This window comes from Leptosomus discolor, chromosome 1 (genome assembly GCF_034619465.1).
Source record: "Leptosomus discolor isolate bLepDis1 chromosome 1, bLepDis1.hap2, whole genome shotgun sequence".
Lineage (NCBI taxonomy): Eukaryota > Metazoa > Chordata > Aves > Leptosomiformes > Leptosomidae > Leptosomus > Leptosomus discolor.
This window is the reverse complement of record NC_141391.1, coordinates 147023924-147043074: the sequence shown is the minus strand read 5'-3', so window position 1 is coordinate 147043074 and position 19151 is coordinate 147023924. Positions and strand designations below refer to the sequence as shown.

General features: G+C 36.5%; 1 protein-coding gene across 1 annotated transcript in view; it reads left to right on the top strand.

The window, feature by feature from the left end:
* The window catches only part of AEBP2 (AE binding protein 2), a 49300-nt gene extending 30386 nt beyond the window's left edge, over positions 1 to 18914 (top strand). The window contains exons 5-9 of the mRNA XM_086466855.1: positions 5252 to 5376; positions 13123 to 13190; positions 17157 to 17270; positions 17533 to 17599; positions 18880 to 18914. Coding sequence (XP_086322981.1) covers positions 5252 to 5376; positions 13123 to 13190; positions 17157 to 17270; positions 17533 to 17587 — 362 coding nt within the window. The 3' untranslated portion in view covers positions 17588 to 17599; positions 18880 to 18914. The remainder of the gene's footprint in view (positions 1 to 5251; positions 5377 to 13122; positions 13191 to 17156; positions 17271 to 17532; positions 17600 to 18879) is intronic.
* Positions 18915 to 19151: the final 237 nt, after the last annotated feature.

Genomic DNA, 19151 nt, shown 5'->3' with positions numbered 1-19151 from the left:
TAGCAAGTGATAATCACTTACCCAATACCTTTTCTAGTCCATTTTGGTCCGGTTGTTTGATTCCTGAGTTGTCCTAGCATCAGACTAATAACCATGTCAAATTCATTTAGAGAGTCTAATGTACAGAAATAGTTGGAAAGACTAGGTGATTGTTAGAAAAATGTGACTTTGTTTTATAATTACTTTGGATGCAACTCTCCAGTTCTGAACTGATTATTTACTAATTTTAAACTGTTACTGTGACAGTTGCATTTCGGAGTAGAGATGTAAAAACCCATTTAGTGGGTGTGGGGTTTTTTGGTTGGGTTTTTTTTGTTTTGCTGCTGGTATGTCAACAGCTGAAGAAAAAACTTGCAGCAAGTTTTACCTGTGGTGTAAAGTCAACCTGACAGTATTGGAGAGAGGCATAAGATACCTTTTTTTTATGAACCACTGGACCTGTTATATCTTATACTGTCCACAGAAATGGAGCTCTGTTCATAAGCAGGCAATTGCTTCAGTCCTGCCTCCTGCCTGACGGTAGCGTTGTGGCCATGGCATGCTTGTGTTACTTCGCTGGGTCAGCAATTAGTCTTATTTTTTCAGAACTCGTCTGTGGCAGAACACTTTTCTGTGTTGATCTTTCTGTTCTTGTGAAGAAATACGGTTACCGATTATTTGAGTAGTACTCCAACAAAGGACCACTGCACATACTAGTGGTCTTAGGTGATTACTCTGTATCACTGAAGTGATTATTCTTAGCTTAATACCTCAGCTGTGTTTTAAGCAACTGAACTTTATGAAGCAGTGATCACGTTTCTGCATTGAGCAAAGAAGCCTGTCCGGGAAGGTTACAGTATCAAGTAGAATTCTGAAAAGTTTATTTCCTCTGTTTTCCTTCCACACTGTGCAACAACTATGAAGTTCAGTGCTAGAAGAGCCACTGTTAACTTTAATTATGGTGATTTTTTTTCTTTTGCCCTTTTTTGCTTAGGCATTTTTAAAAGATATGTGAGCAAATTTTATTACTAAATACATCGTAAAAGTGTAAACTTCAAGAATTCCTCTAATTTTGATGCCAATTTAACATTCAAAGAGGGTAGAAAGCTATTTCTGTTCTTTCCAGAACTTGACTTTCAAAAAGCTTTCCCTTTCATTTTAGTAATCAGTAAATTGGAAGGTTCAGGAAGGAAAGGCTGATGGATGAAGGGTTATGTGGTCACTTTACAATATCCTTTTAGTTCATCTTAGATGTAATGAAAAAGAGACTTACTTGGAATAGTTGCAGGTTCCTAAAGGATTATCTTGATTTCTTGACTGTCTTACTCAAACAAAATACAGATGTCTAAGGCCGGTCACTTCCACATTTTCACTTTCAGAGATTCCTGAGTTGCATCTTAGCTTGCTTCTCCATTATTGATTTTGTTAGGTGGCTGATTTAATGCATCTTAATTCAATTTCTCCCCCCCAGTATACGCAGAAGTAGCTTTTCAGGTTGGTGTTTTGTTAGTAATTGATGAACATTATTGACTTAAAAGTTTCAAATCAGAGCTTCATAGTTAAAACTTCAAATTACCTGCTAAGATGTTCTAGTAGTAATAAGAATTTACTGCAGAATTCTTGAATGAATTGATGTTGAAAAATGTAAGTAGTAAATATTATGGGAATGTTGAAGACCAGACTGTAGTACTTGAATGGTCTGCTGTCTTGATCAAGTGTTATGCAGGAAGAAAAATGACAGCAGCTTGAGCAATTTTTTATCCTCTTACCTCTTGAGACAAATGCGATGCTGGCTGTAGAATTTTGCCTTAAGGCAAAAATCATCTCTAACTGAGTTGGGAACTGACTATTGTAATGTATTTCTCCAGAGGATATGTGACCCAGAAATGTATCCAAAGTTGATGGCATTTTCTGAAAATGCTAAAATTGGTAGCTTTTCGTAAAAATTTGTGTGGATTATTGTTGATTAGGTGAATTTGACTAAAGTGCTGATACAATTTTGCTTGTCTTTCTGTTTCTTAGCTTAGTTTTAGTTAATGCATGAGGTGTGCAAGTTTGTGTATTTTTTCTTTACAAGAAGAATGGGGGAGGGCAAGGACCCTTATCTAAGGAGACGAAGTAACAATAATGGTGTTAAGTATTTTCAGTCTCGAGTATATGAAACTAGGAACATAAATTTATATTTAGGTATTTTAAAAGTGTCCAAAAGGAGAGGTGTTGAACATATGTACCAGGTTCTCGGCAAACTGGGTTACAAGAAGTTATGATAAATGGGTGTAAAGCAAGATGCTATTTGATAGTGCATAATCTGTTTAAATTGCTCACAAATAATCGTTTGACGAAAAATTACAGTTTTGAATCACAAAACAATTTTTCTCCTCATAAAATGTTGTCAACATGTTTTCTACCTCCTCATAGTTTGATTAGACCCTGGCTTTTTTGCAAAGTGTAAGCGGCTTAATGTTTATTGGCAATTGATTGCTAATACATGCTGCTGTTGAAGCATCCTCATGTGTAAATTCTCGATAGTTTAAATGTAGCAAATCAATAAATTTGCTTCCTCTGTGTTTTATACCTGAAGGTTAACACCCTTCTGAGAGACATTAAAGTGTAAATAAAAAAAGGAGTCTTTACTGTGGCTTTATATATGTGACAAGAACATAATCTTTTAACTTGGACTATAAAGAGAACTCTTATCATTACTTGATCTCTTTTTTTCTTTCTCTCATAACATCTTAACATTCTTAAACTGTTTGGCATTTCTTTTTTCCTGTCTTTAAACAGTATATGTTCTTTCAAGTTTGGAAATTAGTACTTTTATGATGAAAGCATGTTTCACTATAAACACCCTTATAGCTGGTTACATTAGTGGTCCTATAGAGACTATCTGATTTGTCATATAAATTTTGACGTTGCAGAATACTTCAGGATTACAGTCAGTAGCTTGCTTTCTCTTCTGGATAGCCTTATACACATTCACTGCTCCATGTAGTCTGTCATTTAGAGGTGTAGAGCCAAGCATATTGAAAGTGTGTCTCTAAAATAGGTCATAGTATTGCTATGCTGAAGCTACCTGGAAGTGTTTTGCAGAACCTAAAATTATATTTAGAGTATTGTCACTTGCTTTTCCAATAGCAAAGATAACACTATAGTTATTAACAAGCATGATAATTGAGTTTGCTGGAGAGATGTAAGCAAGGTAGGGAAACTTACTGTTCGTGGGATTTGCAGTAAGAGTGTGTTACTTACATAAGACTTGCAAATTAATTTAGTAGGCTACTGGTATGAAGGTTTTAATTTATCTGACTTAATTGCTATGTACTTGGAACATATGAAGCAGGAAGGGAGATATCTTACTCTGAAAATAATTTTGAGGGAATAGTTTTAAGATAAATAGAAGATATAGCATTAACACTCAGTAAGAAACAGAGCTATTCATACGCCTTTGACAAAGTGTGCCCTTACTTCTGCATCTGTTGAAGTGGGAAATCCTGAAGAAATTTGCTGTATGAAACAAATTGGGGGGTATTGTTTCCTTTCCACCCTCCCTTCCTTTTTCCTTTGGATTTGTTTATAAAATATTGATATGCTTGTGTCACTGACCACCTGCAGCATGAGTTGCAGTTCTAAGTTAACCGCTTATGGCGAGAAAACTTCAGTGAGACGATTGACTGATTGGCGGTATCCAGCTGAGATAGGGTAAGGATAGAACACGATGTACAGATGAATACTTAACAACGGTTAGTCCCAGAAGTGTAGCAAATACTAGCTTTAAGTGGAATTTCTAGTTTGTTTTGAAATGATGCATAGATAATCTTGGTGAAAAGGAATGTAGAAGTTCTTTTAAATAAAGACAACAGAACTTTGAATCACTGTTTTGATAGATTACAGGATGATACATAGTTGATAATGTAATATCTTAGTTTTAATTTCAGTGTATTCTGTAGATAATTACTGCTCTTAAGTAAGGCTTAAAAAATCTGAATACTTTCGTTTATGCTTTATTTGCTCATGTAATTTTACTACTGTACTGTATGGTATATTTTTAAAAACTTGTGTGAAGTATTTCTAACAGTATCCAAATACGTGCATAGTAGCAGTTACTTTTTTAGGTAATGTTTTTAGTGTAGCATTGATAGACCTTGTTTGCACTCCAAATCAGAATTCAGTAATTTTTTACTGTTCAAGAAACTCTTAACTATAAAAATCCTGTTCTAAAAGGAAAAGGGCTTTATTAGTGCCTGCTGGGTTTAGACTACTTGTAAAATATCAGATGGGTGTTAATTGCACTTTACTCATTATAAATTGTAGTAGGTGCTGCTTCTTGGCTAGAAAATAATCTGTTTACCAAAAATCAAAGAACATGGAATGACAACTTGTACATAGAGAAAAACATGTCTAGTAGTGTAGAGTTTTTCACACAACTATTCAGCATTATTACTCCTTGGAGATTACAAATTTCTTGATAAGCTAATATTTTCTGTATGTTCACAATAATTCTTACTTAATCCTTTGCTTTGGTTCTACTTTAGTACCAAGCAGTTTGGTTTTCAGTGCCATTGTTGATCTCTTTGCAGCATCCCACTGTTCACAGGAAATAGCTAGGGGGTTTAGTGATTAGAAATTAGATCAGAGCATATTGTTTTTAACAAAGTTAAGAAATAAAGTTTTGGTATAATTCTGCTTTTATGACATTGATTGTATGCGCTACCATGTTTTGCAGTACTTATTTTTTTTTTAACAAGTCACAGCAGTAATGTTGGAACTATTGACTGTGCTTTAAGGGTGACTTGGCCAGTTAGGTTCCCATAAACATCGCAACATAAGTGGGCTGGTTTTTCATTAAATTAGAACTCACGTTGATTAATGAGTTCTGGGTTTAGTTTCTTTGTACTGGGAATTTTTTTATTTTCTTAAGACATGATAGCAATGGATGTTCCCAGAGGTACTCAGTAAAATTAATGAAGTCTTAATTTTGAAGATAAGAAAGACTAGAATTTGCTTGAAACTTAAACTAATCTATTTTGACCAGCTGAATTACACGCACTGTTTCATCTACAAGGAGTATGTTTTGACCAAACTTCAATGAATTATGCCCCTCTTGGAGTAATTTCTTCCTCTCAGTTAAATTAATGTTTACCACTCTTTGACAAGGTAGTGCCATAATGATAAATGATTTACTAATGACACTTCAGACTTATTTACATGCTTGAATGTGTTTGAATGCTTTCAATGTGTTGAACGCTAAGGATCTCTCTTCCTTTTTCTCTAGCAAGACCTCATGACTTCTTTGATGCTCAAACACTGGATGCTATAAGACATCGAGCCATCTGCTTTAACCTCTCAGCACATATAGAAAGTTTAGGAAAAGGCCACAGTGTTGTATTTCATAGTACTGTAAGTATATATATATATATGTGTGTGTGTGTGTGAGTGTTCTGTTTGTTTACCTATGGTCTGAAAAATCTAATACTTCAGAAAGATTTCTGTTTTCCTCTTATGCTGTAGGCATCTAATCAGAAATAGCGGCTATTTTCCAGTGTTGATTTGTCCATTTCTAATAGTAAATCAACTTTAAAAAAGTAGTTTTAGTAGTTGTTCTAGCTCACAAATTAATAGCTTGCAACATTTCCTTTTTGATACACTTGGGGAAATACCTTAACAGTGAGTATGTGTTGCAGAAAAATTTGGTTGTATCTTCTGAATAAGAATGCAATTCAGATGGCATTTCCATAGTCATGAGTGACAGTGCTAATTTATCACAAGGAGTACTTTGAGGGTAATTGTGTAACTGAATTTTTAAAGATGCTGATATGAAATTTGTATTTATTCCTTTTTTTTTTCCCTATCTTAAAACATATAATCCTGAATAAATTTATTGTTGTCCTCCTTTTTTTCACTTGTTCTTTTAATGAACTTACCACTGAAATGTCAGTGAAGTGCTAGGAAGAGGCAAGTACCAGATGGGGAACTGGCATTTAGTTGTGTTGCCATATCCTATTTCGTTAATTTCACTTGCGTTTGGATAGGCTAGGCATCAGTAGTAGTTTAGAACAGTTCAAAACATGAAAAAAAAGTACAGAATTGGAGTATAAGGATCAGAAGTTCAAAAAGCTATATAACCAAATTTGGAGATGTGGGCACATAAAAGGTAGAGACTCAGCTGAAGAAAAGAATTAAGAGATGGGACAAAATGAGATGGGGCTACTTTGTGAATTGACAGACTAGTGCAGGATGAACTGCAGTCCAAGGAAGGAATGCTGACGACTGTGTCTTCAGCTATGGCTTAACCGTAACACATGATTCAGACTATTGAACTGTCAATCTCTTTCCATAAATAAAAGATAATTTTATATGCATGAAACTTATTTTGTCCTATTCAGCAAGACTAATGTTTGTTATAAATAGCTATACCATGAGCCAGTGATGTGCCCTTGTGGCCAAGAAGGCCAATGGCATCCTGGGGTGTATTAGAAGGGGTGTGGTCAGTAGGTCGAGAGAGGTTCTCCTCCCCCTCTACTCTGCCCCGATGAGACTGCATCTGGAATAGCGTGTCCAGTTCTGGGCCCCTCAGTTCAAGAAGGACAGGGAACTGCTTGAAAGAGTCCAGCACAGAGGCACAAAGGTGATTAAGGGGGTGGAACATCTCCCTTACGATGAAAGGCTGAGGGAGCTGGGTCTCTTTAGCTTGGAGAAGAGGAGACTGAGGGGTGACCTCATTAATGTTTATAAATACGTAAAGGGTGAGTGTCAGGAGGATGGAGCCAGGCTCTTCTCAGTGATGGCCAATGATAGGACAAGGGGCAACGGGTGCAAGCTGGAGCGCAGGAGGTCCCACATAAACATAAGGAAAAACTTTTTCCCTGTGAGGGTGACAGAGCACTGGAACAGGCTGCCCAGATAGGTTGTGGAGTCACCTTCTCTGGAGACATTCAAAACCTGCCTGGATGTGTTCCTGTGTGATCTACTCTAGGTGGTGCTGCTCTGGCAGGGGAGGTTGGACTAGATGATCTTTTGAGGTCCCTTCCAACCCCTGACATTCTGTGATTCTGTGATCTGTGTCCTATGTTACAAATTTTTCCCAAATGATTACTCCTGAACATTGTGCATTGAGCACCAGCTGCAAGTGGAGAGTTGCAGGTGTCATAGCTATTACTGTATTTAAATCTCATTCTAATTTTCCTGGCCAGCATGATTTTACAATGCTGTGAGAAAAGCAGATTCTCTTGCAATTCACAGCTTGCTTTAATCTGAAAGATTATCCAGACGGAGTACTCAGTTGTGGAAGCTCACCTCTGGCTGTTGGAATAATTCATAAGGAGATGGAATTAGAGGGAGGAATGTGCCCTAAAACTGCTTCAAATTAACTTGGAGGAAGTGGTGAAAATCCTTTTAGCTTATCTGTGCATGTGTCAGTCGAGATGGTAGGGGGTTGATTAGATCTGAAATTGCTTAGACTTCAGTTGTGGGAGAGGTTGTACCAGTGGGAGAGCTGTTCTAAGATTCCAGCCCTACGCTGCACTTTGCTGCCCTGGTTTACTGTGCTGCTACAGTTCTGTGGGCTTCTGCTGTACACAGCTATATTGAATAGACAGCCCAAAAGCTGCTTTAAAAAGAAAAGGTAGAATGGAAGCAGTCTTGTGAATGTACACTGTATACTGAGCTAATGGTCACCTCAAACGCAAACACATTTTGCGTAATTTACAAGCATGAAGACATTGAATTTGAGTGGTGCCTGGTTAAATAGTGTAATACGGTTTGTGTGGTCAGCCTTCAGATGAAGAAAACATGTAGATATCAGGGGCATTAATTTGAAAGATGAAAAATATGAAGATAAAATTGTCTTGCTCTCCGAAAACTGACATGATTCTGTGATAAGTGATGCAGATTTTTTTTTTTTATGCAGCATAATAATAATGTCAGCACAGTGCAGTATTTTACAGGATGGATATCCTAGTGAAAAAATTACTAATGTGAAGAATTTGTAAGCAGTTGCAGTAGGTACTTTTCCTCTCCTATGAAAAGGCACTCCTTTTGTTTTTATATATGTGGGTTTTTTTAAATCCATCCCTTTCCTTATAGAAGTGGATAGCTGTAGAATGCAGTCATCAATAAAGAGTTTTTGAAGGCTTTTGCCATGCAGAGTCCACCTTTGACTTTGTTATGAGTGTGGTTTTTTCCTGCTTAGTTGTTTTTATTGCGGTCACATTCCTGGTACTTTGATTCTCTGAATTGTTAGATGAAAAAAGTCAAGGATTTCCATTTACCCTAAAGAGCAGATATTACAGTGATTAAAAAATGCACCTTACTGGATTAGATTACCTTGTCCTCCTTCTGCCCCCGCCCCAGCTTTTTGAAATTACTAGAATTAATTCTCTAAAATACTTGATTACTAAACTGTTCTTCACTGGTTTTAACTTTCTTAGATATTTCAGTTTGGCGATCATATATATTGGTACTAGTTAGATGTGTTTTGAAATCTTAAAACTTCAAAACACAGAAAGTGGATAAAGTAAGATGCATACCGGTTTGTTCCAGAAGAGGTCAGCAGACTTCCATTTCTGATTTGAGGCGACTTTGATTTGCATTTCCTTCACAGAGATAAATTCAAATGAGATTTCCCTTTTGTTTCTGGTACAGTGCATGAAATTTAGAGAATATAGTAAGAGTTTTTTCAAATAAAGCTGTATTGAGCGTACATCTACTGACTGAATTATATTTTTAAATTAAAAACATAAATAGACTTAAGTTATTTTCAAAATAATTTTTAAGTCTTTAGAGCATCATTATTGCAGACATGCTAGATTTCTTCCATTTCAGTTGTAACTTCTGCAGACTTAACTGTAAAGCTCTGATTACTAGTGTCAAAATAGCAAATAATTTTTTCAATTACTTTTTTTGCAAAATTTTTGCCATGTTGCATTTGTCTGCATTGTAGCTGTGTTTCTGACTTTAGCCTGCCTAGGATATGGTAAAATTTTCATTGAACTAATTGTGATAAAAGTGGATACTTTTAATACATTTTATAAAAACGTTAAGTTTTTAAATTTCAAAATATATGTGGGAAAAAGCAATGGCAGCTACAGGTGCCAGATTTCTGCTGCCTCTTAGCAGAAAACTAACGTACTACTTGAATATTAAACAAAAATAGACTCGTTCCATATATGGAGAGGGGATCTTTCGTCCCAGTCAAAACCAAGTGAATTGCCCAGATTTTGAGTATTGATTATTTAGTAGACACAAAAAAGGCAATGACATGAGGAAAAAGCTGCAGAATTCACACTGAATACAAGCATATCTCTCTGTGCAAAAGCATCCTAGCTATAACTTTCATAGCCATTATATACTATTAGCTCTTTTGTTATGATACTTTTTTAGCAGTAGAAAATAATAATAAAAGTTACTTTTTTCTGCTATTAAACGTGTGTGTGTCTGTGTGCGGTGTGTGTCTGTGTGCGGGTAAGCTGGTTCAAGCCCTGGTTGCTTGATGTTACTGGGGCTCTAGAATAAGAGAATGGTACTTCCAGTGGTATAATTCAAGCAGTACTTGAATTGCCCTAAATTTGACACACCACTATTGATTTTTTTGAGTTTTTACAAGTATCTGTCTTTGGTATGGTGATAGTAAGACATCAGGGTCCTAAATTTTGTACAGCATATTCCTGAAAACAAGAAATTGTTAATGTCAGAGTTGGTACTTTTTTTTTTTCCTGCTGGCGGATGCAAGTGGTGATACTGGGTGGTTCTCACAGAGATCTGTGAGGTTCTGGAGTCACCTTGTATTATACTGTATATCCCTGTAGAAGCGGTGCTATTGGTCATGTGATAGAGGACAGCAACCCCAGCTTTAACTAGTGCTCAGATGTAATATACATCTGTGACTTGTGTGTTTGTATGGTTTCCTAGTTCATATTCTTCAAGTTGTAGATAGGATGAAGAGCAGTTTGTGGAGAATAACTTCTTCCTTCTATCTTACGTGTAGCTAGTTTACTGTGTCCAAATACTAACATTTTAAAATGTCACCTGTAAACTTTTCGGTATATGATATCCATGATACTTACATTACATGAAAGAACAAAATGCCTCTTAAAACATGAAGGTTAATTTGAGAATGAACTGGACTGTACAAGAAAATGAATGGGAAAGCTGATAAGTGAGTTTTATTTGTCCTGTAAAAGTGAGCTTTGACTTATCTTTATTTGGCTTCAGACTCAGGTGCTCCAGTCTACAACAAAGAGACTGAGTTTGCAGAAGCAGCAGCTGCTTTCTGGGCAAAGGCTAAAACTTAAAGTTGGAAGGGATTGGAGGAGTGCTTTCTAAATCTTTTTTTAAAAAGAAGTAATTTTTTTTATCCCTGCTCCAAATTTAGCAAAATGTATCCTGTTGTGGGTGTGGCTTGAGACTTACAAGGAAAAGTCTTAGCAACGTTTAGCATGCCTAAATTGGAGAACCTTATAGTATTCTTTGATACAAGAGTCAATTAAACTTTGTCTAATTAGCAACAATTACTAAAAAAAAAAAGGATTTTTACTGTCATTTATCTACAGTATCCCACTATAACATCCAATTGCAGTTCTAGCAGGGAGCATTCCTTCAGTTTATCTTGAATTGCCTGATACCAAAAGCAGATTTTTCTCACTCTGCCTTCCAGTCTCATTCTCAGATGAATTGTGGATATATGTTAAATGAGAAATCCCAAAAATGGGGCTTACGAATGGAACCTCCTTCTTTTGGGAGAACTGTACATTACTGTACTTCGTTTATTGCTTCTCTAACCTTAGGCCGTTGGATGAGCTTTTCCATATAGTGTGACAAGTTGATTTAAAACCTTTTAGTGTAAGACTTCAAGATTTTTTAGAAACTTAGTGTCTCAAACACTGTGGTGGGCTGACCCCAGCTGGGTGCCAGATGCCCACGAAAGCTGCTCTATCACTCCTCTCCTCAGCTGGACAGGGGAGAGAAACTGTAACGAAAGGCTCGTGGGTCGAGAGAAGGACAGGGAGAGATCACCCGCCCATCACCGTTATGGGCAAAACAGACTTGACGTGGGGAAATTAATTTAATTTATTACAAATCAAATCAGAGTAGGGTAGTGAAAAATAAACCCAAATCTTAAGACACCTTCCCCCCTCCCTTCCCTTCTTCCCGGGCTCAACTTCACTCCCAATTTCTCTGCCTCCTCCCCCTTATGCAGCACAGGGAGACGGGGAATGGGGGTTGTGGTCAGTTCATCACACATTGTCTCGGCTGCTCCTTCCTCCTCACACTCTTCCCCTGCGCCAGCATGAGTTCCCTCTCACGGGAGACAGTCCTCCATGAACTGCTCCAGCGTGGGTCCCTTCCACGGTGTGCAGTCCTTCAGGAACAGACTGCTCCAGCATGGACAGTCACAAGTCCTGCCAGCAAACCTGCTCCAGTGTGGGCTTCTCTCTCCTTGAGTCCTGCCAGGAGCCGGCTCCGCTGCAGGCTTTCTATGGGGTCACAGCCTCCTTCAAGCGCATCCACCTGCTCATCTGTGGGCTGCAGGTGGATATCTGCCCTACCGTGGGTCTCCATGGGCTGCAGGGGAACAGCCTGCCTGACCATGTTCTTCACCATGGGCTGCAGGCCCTGCTTTGGTGAGAGCACCTCCTCCCCCTCCTTCTTCACTGACCTTGGCATCTGCAGAGTTGTTGCTCTCGCATATTCTCACTCTTCAGGTGCAAAATGCACAGGGGTGTTTTTCCCCTCCTTCTTGAATATGTTATTCCAGGGGCACTACCACCGTTGCTGATGGGCTTGGCTTTGGCCAGTGGTGGGTCCGTCCGTCTTGGAGCTGGCTGGCATTGCCTCTGTCAGACACAGGGGAAGCTTCTAGCAGCTCCCCCACTACCAAAACTTTGCCACGCAAACCGAGTATTTAAGTTCTCATTTACAAGCATCTTGATACCTTTGGATATCTCAAATATATCTCTGTTGATAATCTAGCTGATAAATCCATGGACACTTTGCATAATTTTTGTTTAGAGGATTGCTGTATAGTTGTAAAAATAAAACTTTAAATAAATTTGTGAATTCATTGAAATGTCATGACTAAGTTTCATTTACCATGATATTCAGTTGTGGAAGTACTGTGATGTGTAGTAAAGGAGAAGCTGAGGGCAAATCAGTAGAAGAGGAAGCAAACAGCTTTTCCCCGTTTTTCTGGATACTGTAAATTTTTGGGATACCTTTTGAATGCCAGTGTTAGAAAATATATTTGTACCTGAATTAACAAATTTATTTTTTATACTTTGTGTGTGTATTTCTAACTTTATCTTCGCTAAAGGTGGGAGTCTAACTTCAGGGTCCTGCACCTGAAAACTTTTATTCTCTGTGAGGGTATCTTATGTGCTGGTTTACTGTGAGGTAGTATGAGCAACTATGAGAAAAGTGTTCTCCCTTCTTGTGTGGGACCTTACCAGTGGCGTGCCTGTGTTCTGTTTAAACTATCAATTGTGGACAAGTCTTTGGCATGCCATTTGATTCGTCATTCATATAACAGTAGTAACAAGTGCACTCTCTACAGTGTTAAGGGTCCCCATGACATATGCGTTAAACTATCTCTGTAAGCCTGTGAGTTCTTCCAAGTAGCTTTTGGAGTTGCCTCATTCAGTGCTTGGTTTAGGTATTGTAAAGGAGCGAGTAAAGGTTACCTGGGAAGTTATACATACAGCGTGTCCAGATGTCAAAGCATTTGTAAGAGGTTTTATTCTGATGCTATGCTATAATTAACCTATAAGCTGCATCAGTTTCTTGCCTCTTCTATAGGTGTCTTGTGGAACAACGTGACCATATTTGTAGAGGAATGTGTGTTCATCAAAGATGTTGGAATAGCTGCTTAAAAATTTGAACTGTTCTGAAAGGAAGAAGACTACTTAGAGGATGCATTATTTTTTTTTCTGGGGACCACTCACGAGACAAATGTAAAGGAAAACATTAAACCTTGCTAAGAATGACTTGAATGGTGATACGTACATTCTACCTATATATAGCATTAATACAACTTTCAAAGAGTAAAACAGTTTGCCTTTTGTGAATGTCCTGTTGAACGTGAAGAACAACAGGTTTTGAGCAAACAATCTGCAGATTTGGTTTTAATTATGGTTTATGTATTATTATCAGGTAATAGCAAAAAGAAAAGAAGATTCTGGAAAAATCAAACTCTTGCTTCATTGGACACCAGAGGACATGTGAGTATATGGCTAGTGATATGATATAGGATTTAAATGGGGAAGGATTTACAGTGCAGTAAATGAACTGTCTCACTAAATTATGTTATGCTGTTGAATATTTAAATTAAAGTTCATATTTTTAAAAATGCATTTTAAAAAGTAATTTAAAATTTCAAAAAATAAGCAATGATTTAATTGGTTTTTGCTTCAGCTTACAAGTCTTTAGACTCTGATACCAGTTCAGTAAATTTGAAGCTGTGGTTTTGGTGCATTTTATCACTATGGGTATTAATAACAAGGTCCTCTATTGAATGGGGACTTCAGGTTGGTTTTGCCAGCCATGTACATAAAGAAATTTATCACTGAGACAACTTTATTTTACCCCCTGATTCATCATGACCTTAAAATACTTTTAGGTATTGAGAAACGTACAATCATCAGTGTAACAGTAGAACTACAGGAATATTTGCCTGGGTGCCACGGTTTAACAATAACCACAGTTGGCCCTTTAAAGTACCCATCTCATATTGCTGCTTCTTTGGATTCTCCTACTGAAGCTTGGAACGCTCTTCCAGCGTGCTTGGCTGCTTTTTTCTCTTGGTTTTTCAAAGTTCTTCCCTGTTCCAAATGAGTAGCCTTGTGTGTAATGCAGGACGAAGGTACTGCACTCGGGTAGGCTTGGGACATTTAGAAATAATTTATCTACTTCTTTGAAATATCTGAGAGATCATCTCTTTCTTTTGACACAGAAAAGAATTTATATGTAAATATTTTGATTTAAATACTTTAAGTATATGGAAAAATAGAATAAATGTTCGGTTTCCACTATGCTGTATAAGAGCTGTAGGCAGAGTAGTTTTAGGAGGGGCAGGAGCTGTATTGTCCATGTTTTCCACAAGTTTTGAGGTGATTAAGTACTTTTCCTTTTAAAGGTAAGAATAATTATTATAGAATTTATTTCTTGAATCCATACTCTTGCCTACTGACTCCTGGAGCCTGCTGCATACAGATGAAGTTACTGAAACATATAGTTCACACTAAGATGAATAGCTGCATAATTAAGTAGGACATGCAGGTTTAGAGGCTCTTTCTTAAAAAAAGCTTCGGTTTTACCTGGAAGATATCTCTAAATTGGTAGAATTCATTAGGCAAGGATATCTCAGTTTCAGATGAAATAGTCATAATTCATCCAATTAACTTTTAGAACAGGGGGATCTTTTAGATTCAGTGCTGCTTTTAAGTGATTGAGTGGAGTGGTGATGCAAAGCCTTAGCATAACAGAAATTTACCTTTGCTTTGGTGAAGTGGTTTAAATTACTCAGTTTTTTAGTGTCCCAAATTAGTCATGTGCAGTAGTGTGAACTTGGTAGTGTGACTCTGTTACAACTTTTATTTGCAGAGGACTAGGGTTGCTGATAAGTTATCTGCAGAAGTATTTGGTATTTTGATGTGGTTTTAAAGTGTCTGTAGCTCTTGCTGCTCATTGCAGCACTTGTAGACTGCAAGTTTCCATTCAACTTCGGAGAGAATAACAAGAAAATTCTAGTAAAAAGTGTAGGTTTTTAGCTCCCTTGTAGAACAGCTGGTAATACTATATGTAACAGTATTCTGAAATTTTTCTTATTAAAATATTACAGATAAAGACAGTTAACTCCATTTTAAGATAAAAAGCATTTAAAAGGCACATAACACCCTGTGAACATGAAAAGTAAATAAAGTCAGAGTATTCTAATACAGAGTTGAATTAGTTTTTTTGCTCATGCAGATGAATACAATATTAGACTCTCTGCATTGGAGAAGGCAAGTTATTCAGTAATGTTAAGACATCCCCAATAGAATGTAGATTTGGTTGGTCAGGTCAAAGGAATAATGTGTTTTATATGGATGTTTTTTGCATCTTGGTTAGGTTAGGGATATTTTTATATTAGGTGTATTTCCTGCACTGAATGGTCTAGTTTAGAATTTTTGAGTATTTGGTAGATTCAGTTTCATCTTGATTATTACAGTTGAGAGCAGCAAATGCAGGGTATCGTGGCTTATGTCATCTGTCCTACACAGTGAATGTGCTCACACTTTACAAAAGTTGAATGCAGTCGCGATGATTACTTTCCATTGCGCTGAGCTGTTCATCAGCCTTTCAGATGGAGCTAGTAATAATGATTTTAACTTTTTGTGCTCTGAGTCAACTTGAGAAGCTCTTAAACTGCTCCAGGTTATCGGTGCATTGAGTATTTTTTCAGGGAAGGTAAATACTGCTCTTTAACCTATTTCCTATACAAGAGGAAAATAACTTTTAATTTTATTTTTTTTTAGTCCAGGAATTTATTCTTTGTCCCGGTACTTCTTAGCTTACTGAGTATATATATTAAATAATATTTGCATGTGAAAAGTTTTCTTATTTTCTGTTTGTATCATTTTGCATCTTCAGGATACAGCTTCTACTAAAAATGTCTTCCAAATTTTGCTTGTCAAAAACATGATTTTGGCTTTATTTAAAAAAAGTCTGCTGTTTTTCACCTTTCATGATCCATGTTAAACCTAAGTTAGATATATGGATTGCCTCCTGGGTGGTTTGGTTTTGGGGGGGTTTTCCCCCCTTTTTTCTTACACCTTCATCTGGAAAGGGAAAAGTGTTGTTGGAGAAACCCCTTTTCCTACTGGAGATAGTAGTTCTCTGTTTCATTCCTTTTTCGTTGGGTGGGTTACCCAAAAAAATTGAATTTGAGTTACAGCTAATTTTCATTGCTGAAAAACAATGTCAAAAGTCTGTAAAATTGCATATAGCTTTGGTCAGAGAAAGAACTGTTTCATTTAGATAGTCGTAAATGTTGTGTTTCTAAATTTGAAGCTCGTTTCAAAACATTAGAATTCTTGGTTATAAACTTACCTTTTTTCCCCAACCTGAAGTCAATTTTTGGCTCCTAGGTCATGTAAAAAAAATAAAATAATTTGTGAGCTGAAAATAATCTCAGGGGGTTGTTGGGTTTGGTTTTTTTTTTGCTTTTTGGGGGGTTGGGTTTTCTTGGGGTTTGGGGTTTTTTTCTCCCCAGTAGTGGAAGCAAAATGGATCATTTGTTTGTTCTGCGCAGCCTTGGTCAGTGCTGACTTTTGGAAAGAGGCAGAAAAGCAGGTTTTCAGTACGATGCTGATGACCTCTACAAGCCCAGTGCCTCTCTTAACAGTGTATTACCTGAAAACTTCAGCAGGGCCTTAAAAACCCGATGTGCTTTCAGTAAAAGAAGGAATAATGCAATAAGCCACTCCAAAGTGGACATGTTTGGTTTCAAAGAATTAAATTAAAAAACGCAGATCAATTGTGTGTGTTATCTTCAACCCTCTTCCCCAAGTTTCACTGCAAGTGGCACTGAAGCAACAATTCCCTTTCATGTATAAAGACTAAGTTTTATTCCATCTCACAATGAGAACTGTTACATAGCCCAAATATTTTGTGGTGATTGCCTGGATTTCCTCAGAAGATAATCAAATTATAAACTTCAGCAAAGTTGGAGCATTTTGACATTGAAAGCTTTGAACTTGGAGCAAGCAAATCAGTGTAATTTGAAGCTCGATGTCTGCAGAATATTCTGGCCTTTACTTACTTTTTTTGACAGAATCAAAGAATTTTATGCCCAGTAAAATAAAGTATTTTCAAAGATTTGGATATTTTCCTGCTATCCATTTTCACATTAAATTGTTAAAATGGAGAATGTACTACCATTATTATTATATGCTTGGTTTAGTATTCTTCTGGGATGCTCTAAAGTCTGTTTAGTATCTTTTTCTCACTGAGAACTTGAAAAAACTTTGAAGTATAATGTGTAAGGATTGTGGCTGTCTTTTCCTCACTCCAGTGAAGATGCTTTTTAACCAGTGAAATGTGAAGATTACATTAAAAAACTTCATATGTACTAGTTTACCACGTAATTTTATGGTAAGAAAAACGGTTGATTTTTGAATATTTTTATTTTATTTATTTATTCATAGTCTGCCTGATGTGTGGGTAAATGAAAGTGAACGACATCAGTTAAAAACTAAAGTAGTTCATTTATCAAAACTACCAAAAGATACTGCCTTGCTTCTGGACCCAAACATATACAGGTAATGTCCTAATTTTGAAACTTTCTTTACTTAAATAGTGTCTTAAGCCTCACTTAACTTTTTGACGTTGGAAAACAAGGATTGCTAATACATTGTATGTGAGACCAAGGAGCCTTAATCCTGTCAGCGTCCAGGAGTTAAGTTCAGAGGTCTTAAGTTGTTTCAGAATTACTTAACTTCTTGAACTGAACTCTAGTTACTGAGAAACGGGGAATGTGTGTATTTACCAAGTGTATTTTACTTTTTTGTGCTTGGTGTACAGAAATTCTAGTAAAGGAGGTACATACAGTGGAATCCTGAAAGATCACTTCTGTTAAGATCACATACTGGTTTGTATACCAATTTTTTTAAAGTCCAAATTTATCTTTACATATTTTATATTCAACTGTAATACATGCAGTATTACCTTGAAATCTGTACTTGTATACAAGTACTGTTATTTTTAATACAAGATTCTTTAGAGGGGGACAGAAGAAACAGTACACGTTACTTGTCTTTAAGCTGCATTCACGTTTGTGTTTTTAGGACTTCAGATTGGCTTCTAATCCATCTCGTTTCTAATAATTTCCTGATTTTCTCCCCTCTCTCTTTATTAGTATGCTCACATAATTGTCAGTATCCACAGTTCTGTGTATGTACAGTTTTTAAAGGTAATCTGAAATGCTTAATTCACTCTTAAGTTTCTGAATATCCATAGATGCGTAATTATGGGCTTATATTAAAAATTCATGAAAATAGGTTGGGGAGGAAAGTGTTTTCTGTCATAACAGAAGTTCAGCGTTCCTGTGTTTCTTCCTTAATGTCCAGTGACCTAGTGTCGAAAGGAGTAACTAGAACACTGATCTGAGGACTTGATATGTGATAAGCCTTTCAGTTCACCTTTAATATTTGGTGTTGATTTCACTAATCAAATTAATGAAAATTTGGTTGACAATATGAAAATAAATCATTCTACAATATCTGCTATCTTTGTAAATGTAAGTATTTAAAATACTTACTTTAGTGTATGAATTACTGATGTTAACAGTAAATCATAAAAATATTACGAGGAAATTGGATTGTGTGTTTTAAAACTGCTTAACACAGTGACTGTTTCATAATCTAATTTAGGTGTTAATCATCTTTATATTGACTGCTTTCACAGAACTTGATAGATTAGTTTGAAAAACATAATGATTTTTGGGATTAAGTTCTTAGAGAAAAATAAGCAACTGTTTCTACCTCTCCCAAATAAAATTAAGGTCCCCTTATCTAATGTTGTACTAGACTTTTAGCAGTATGGATCAGTGTGTGATTAAAAAGAGCTTTGGGACCAACTGTGGGAGATCAAAGAAATTAAGCTGAAGACCAAAACTTTGCAAGGGAAAAAAAAAGTGGTTGAGGGAATTCAGCGACAGCTGAATGTCATACTAAAATGATGACTCCAATAGAAAGTTTGAAATAATTACCTGAAATGTATGCTAATATGAGATCATCTAAAAAGGCTTTTAGTTTTAATCAAATTAAGTAAAAGTAGATTTTATATAGTCATGATTTCGTAGTAATCTCTAGCTGACTCAAATTTACATCTTGGGGTCTTTGTGTAAAACTGTACTGTCTTCTTTTACAGAACAATGCCCCAGAAGAGGTTGAAGAGGTAAAAACCAAGCAAGTGGGGACACCTGCAGTCTTAGTCACTGACAATGGATTTAGAAATAAAGTTGCACATTAGTCAAATCCCATCCTTTTTTTTTTTTCTCTTAGATAAATATTTATGCTTAGTGTAAACATTCTGTGAATGAAGTTGATGCTTCCGTGGAATATATTAATATATTACTGTATATCCACATTTTCATGGAATGGTACAGTGGGAGACTGAGCAAACACTCTTCTGGCAACTTA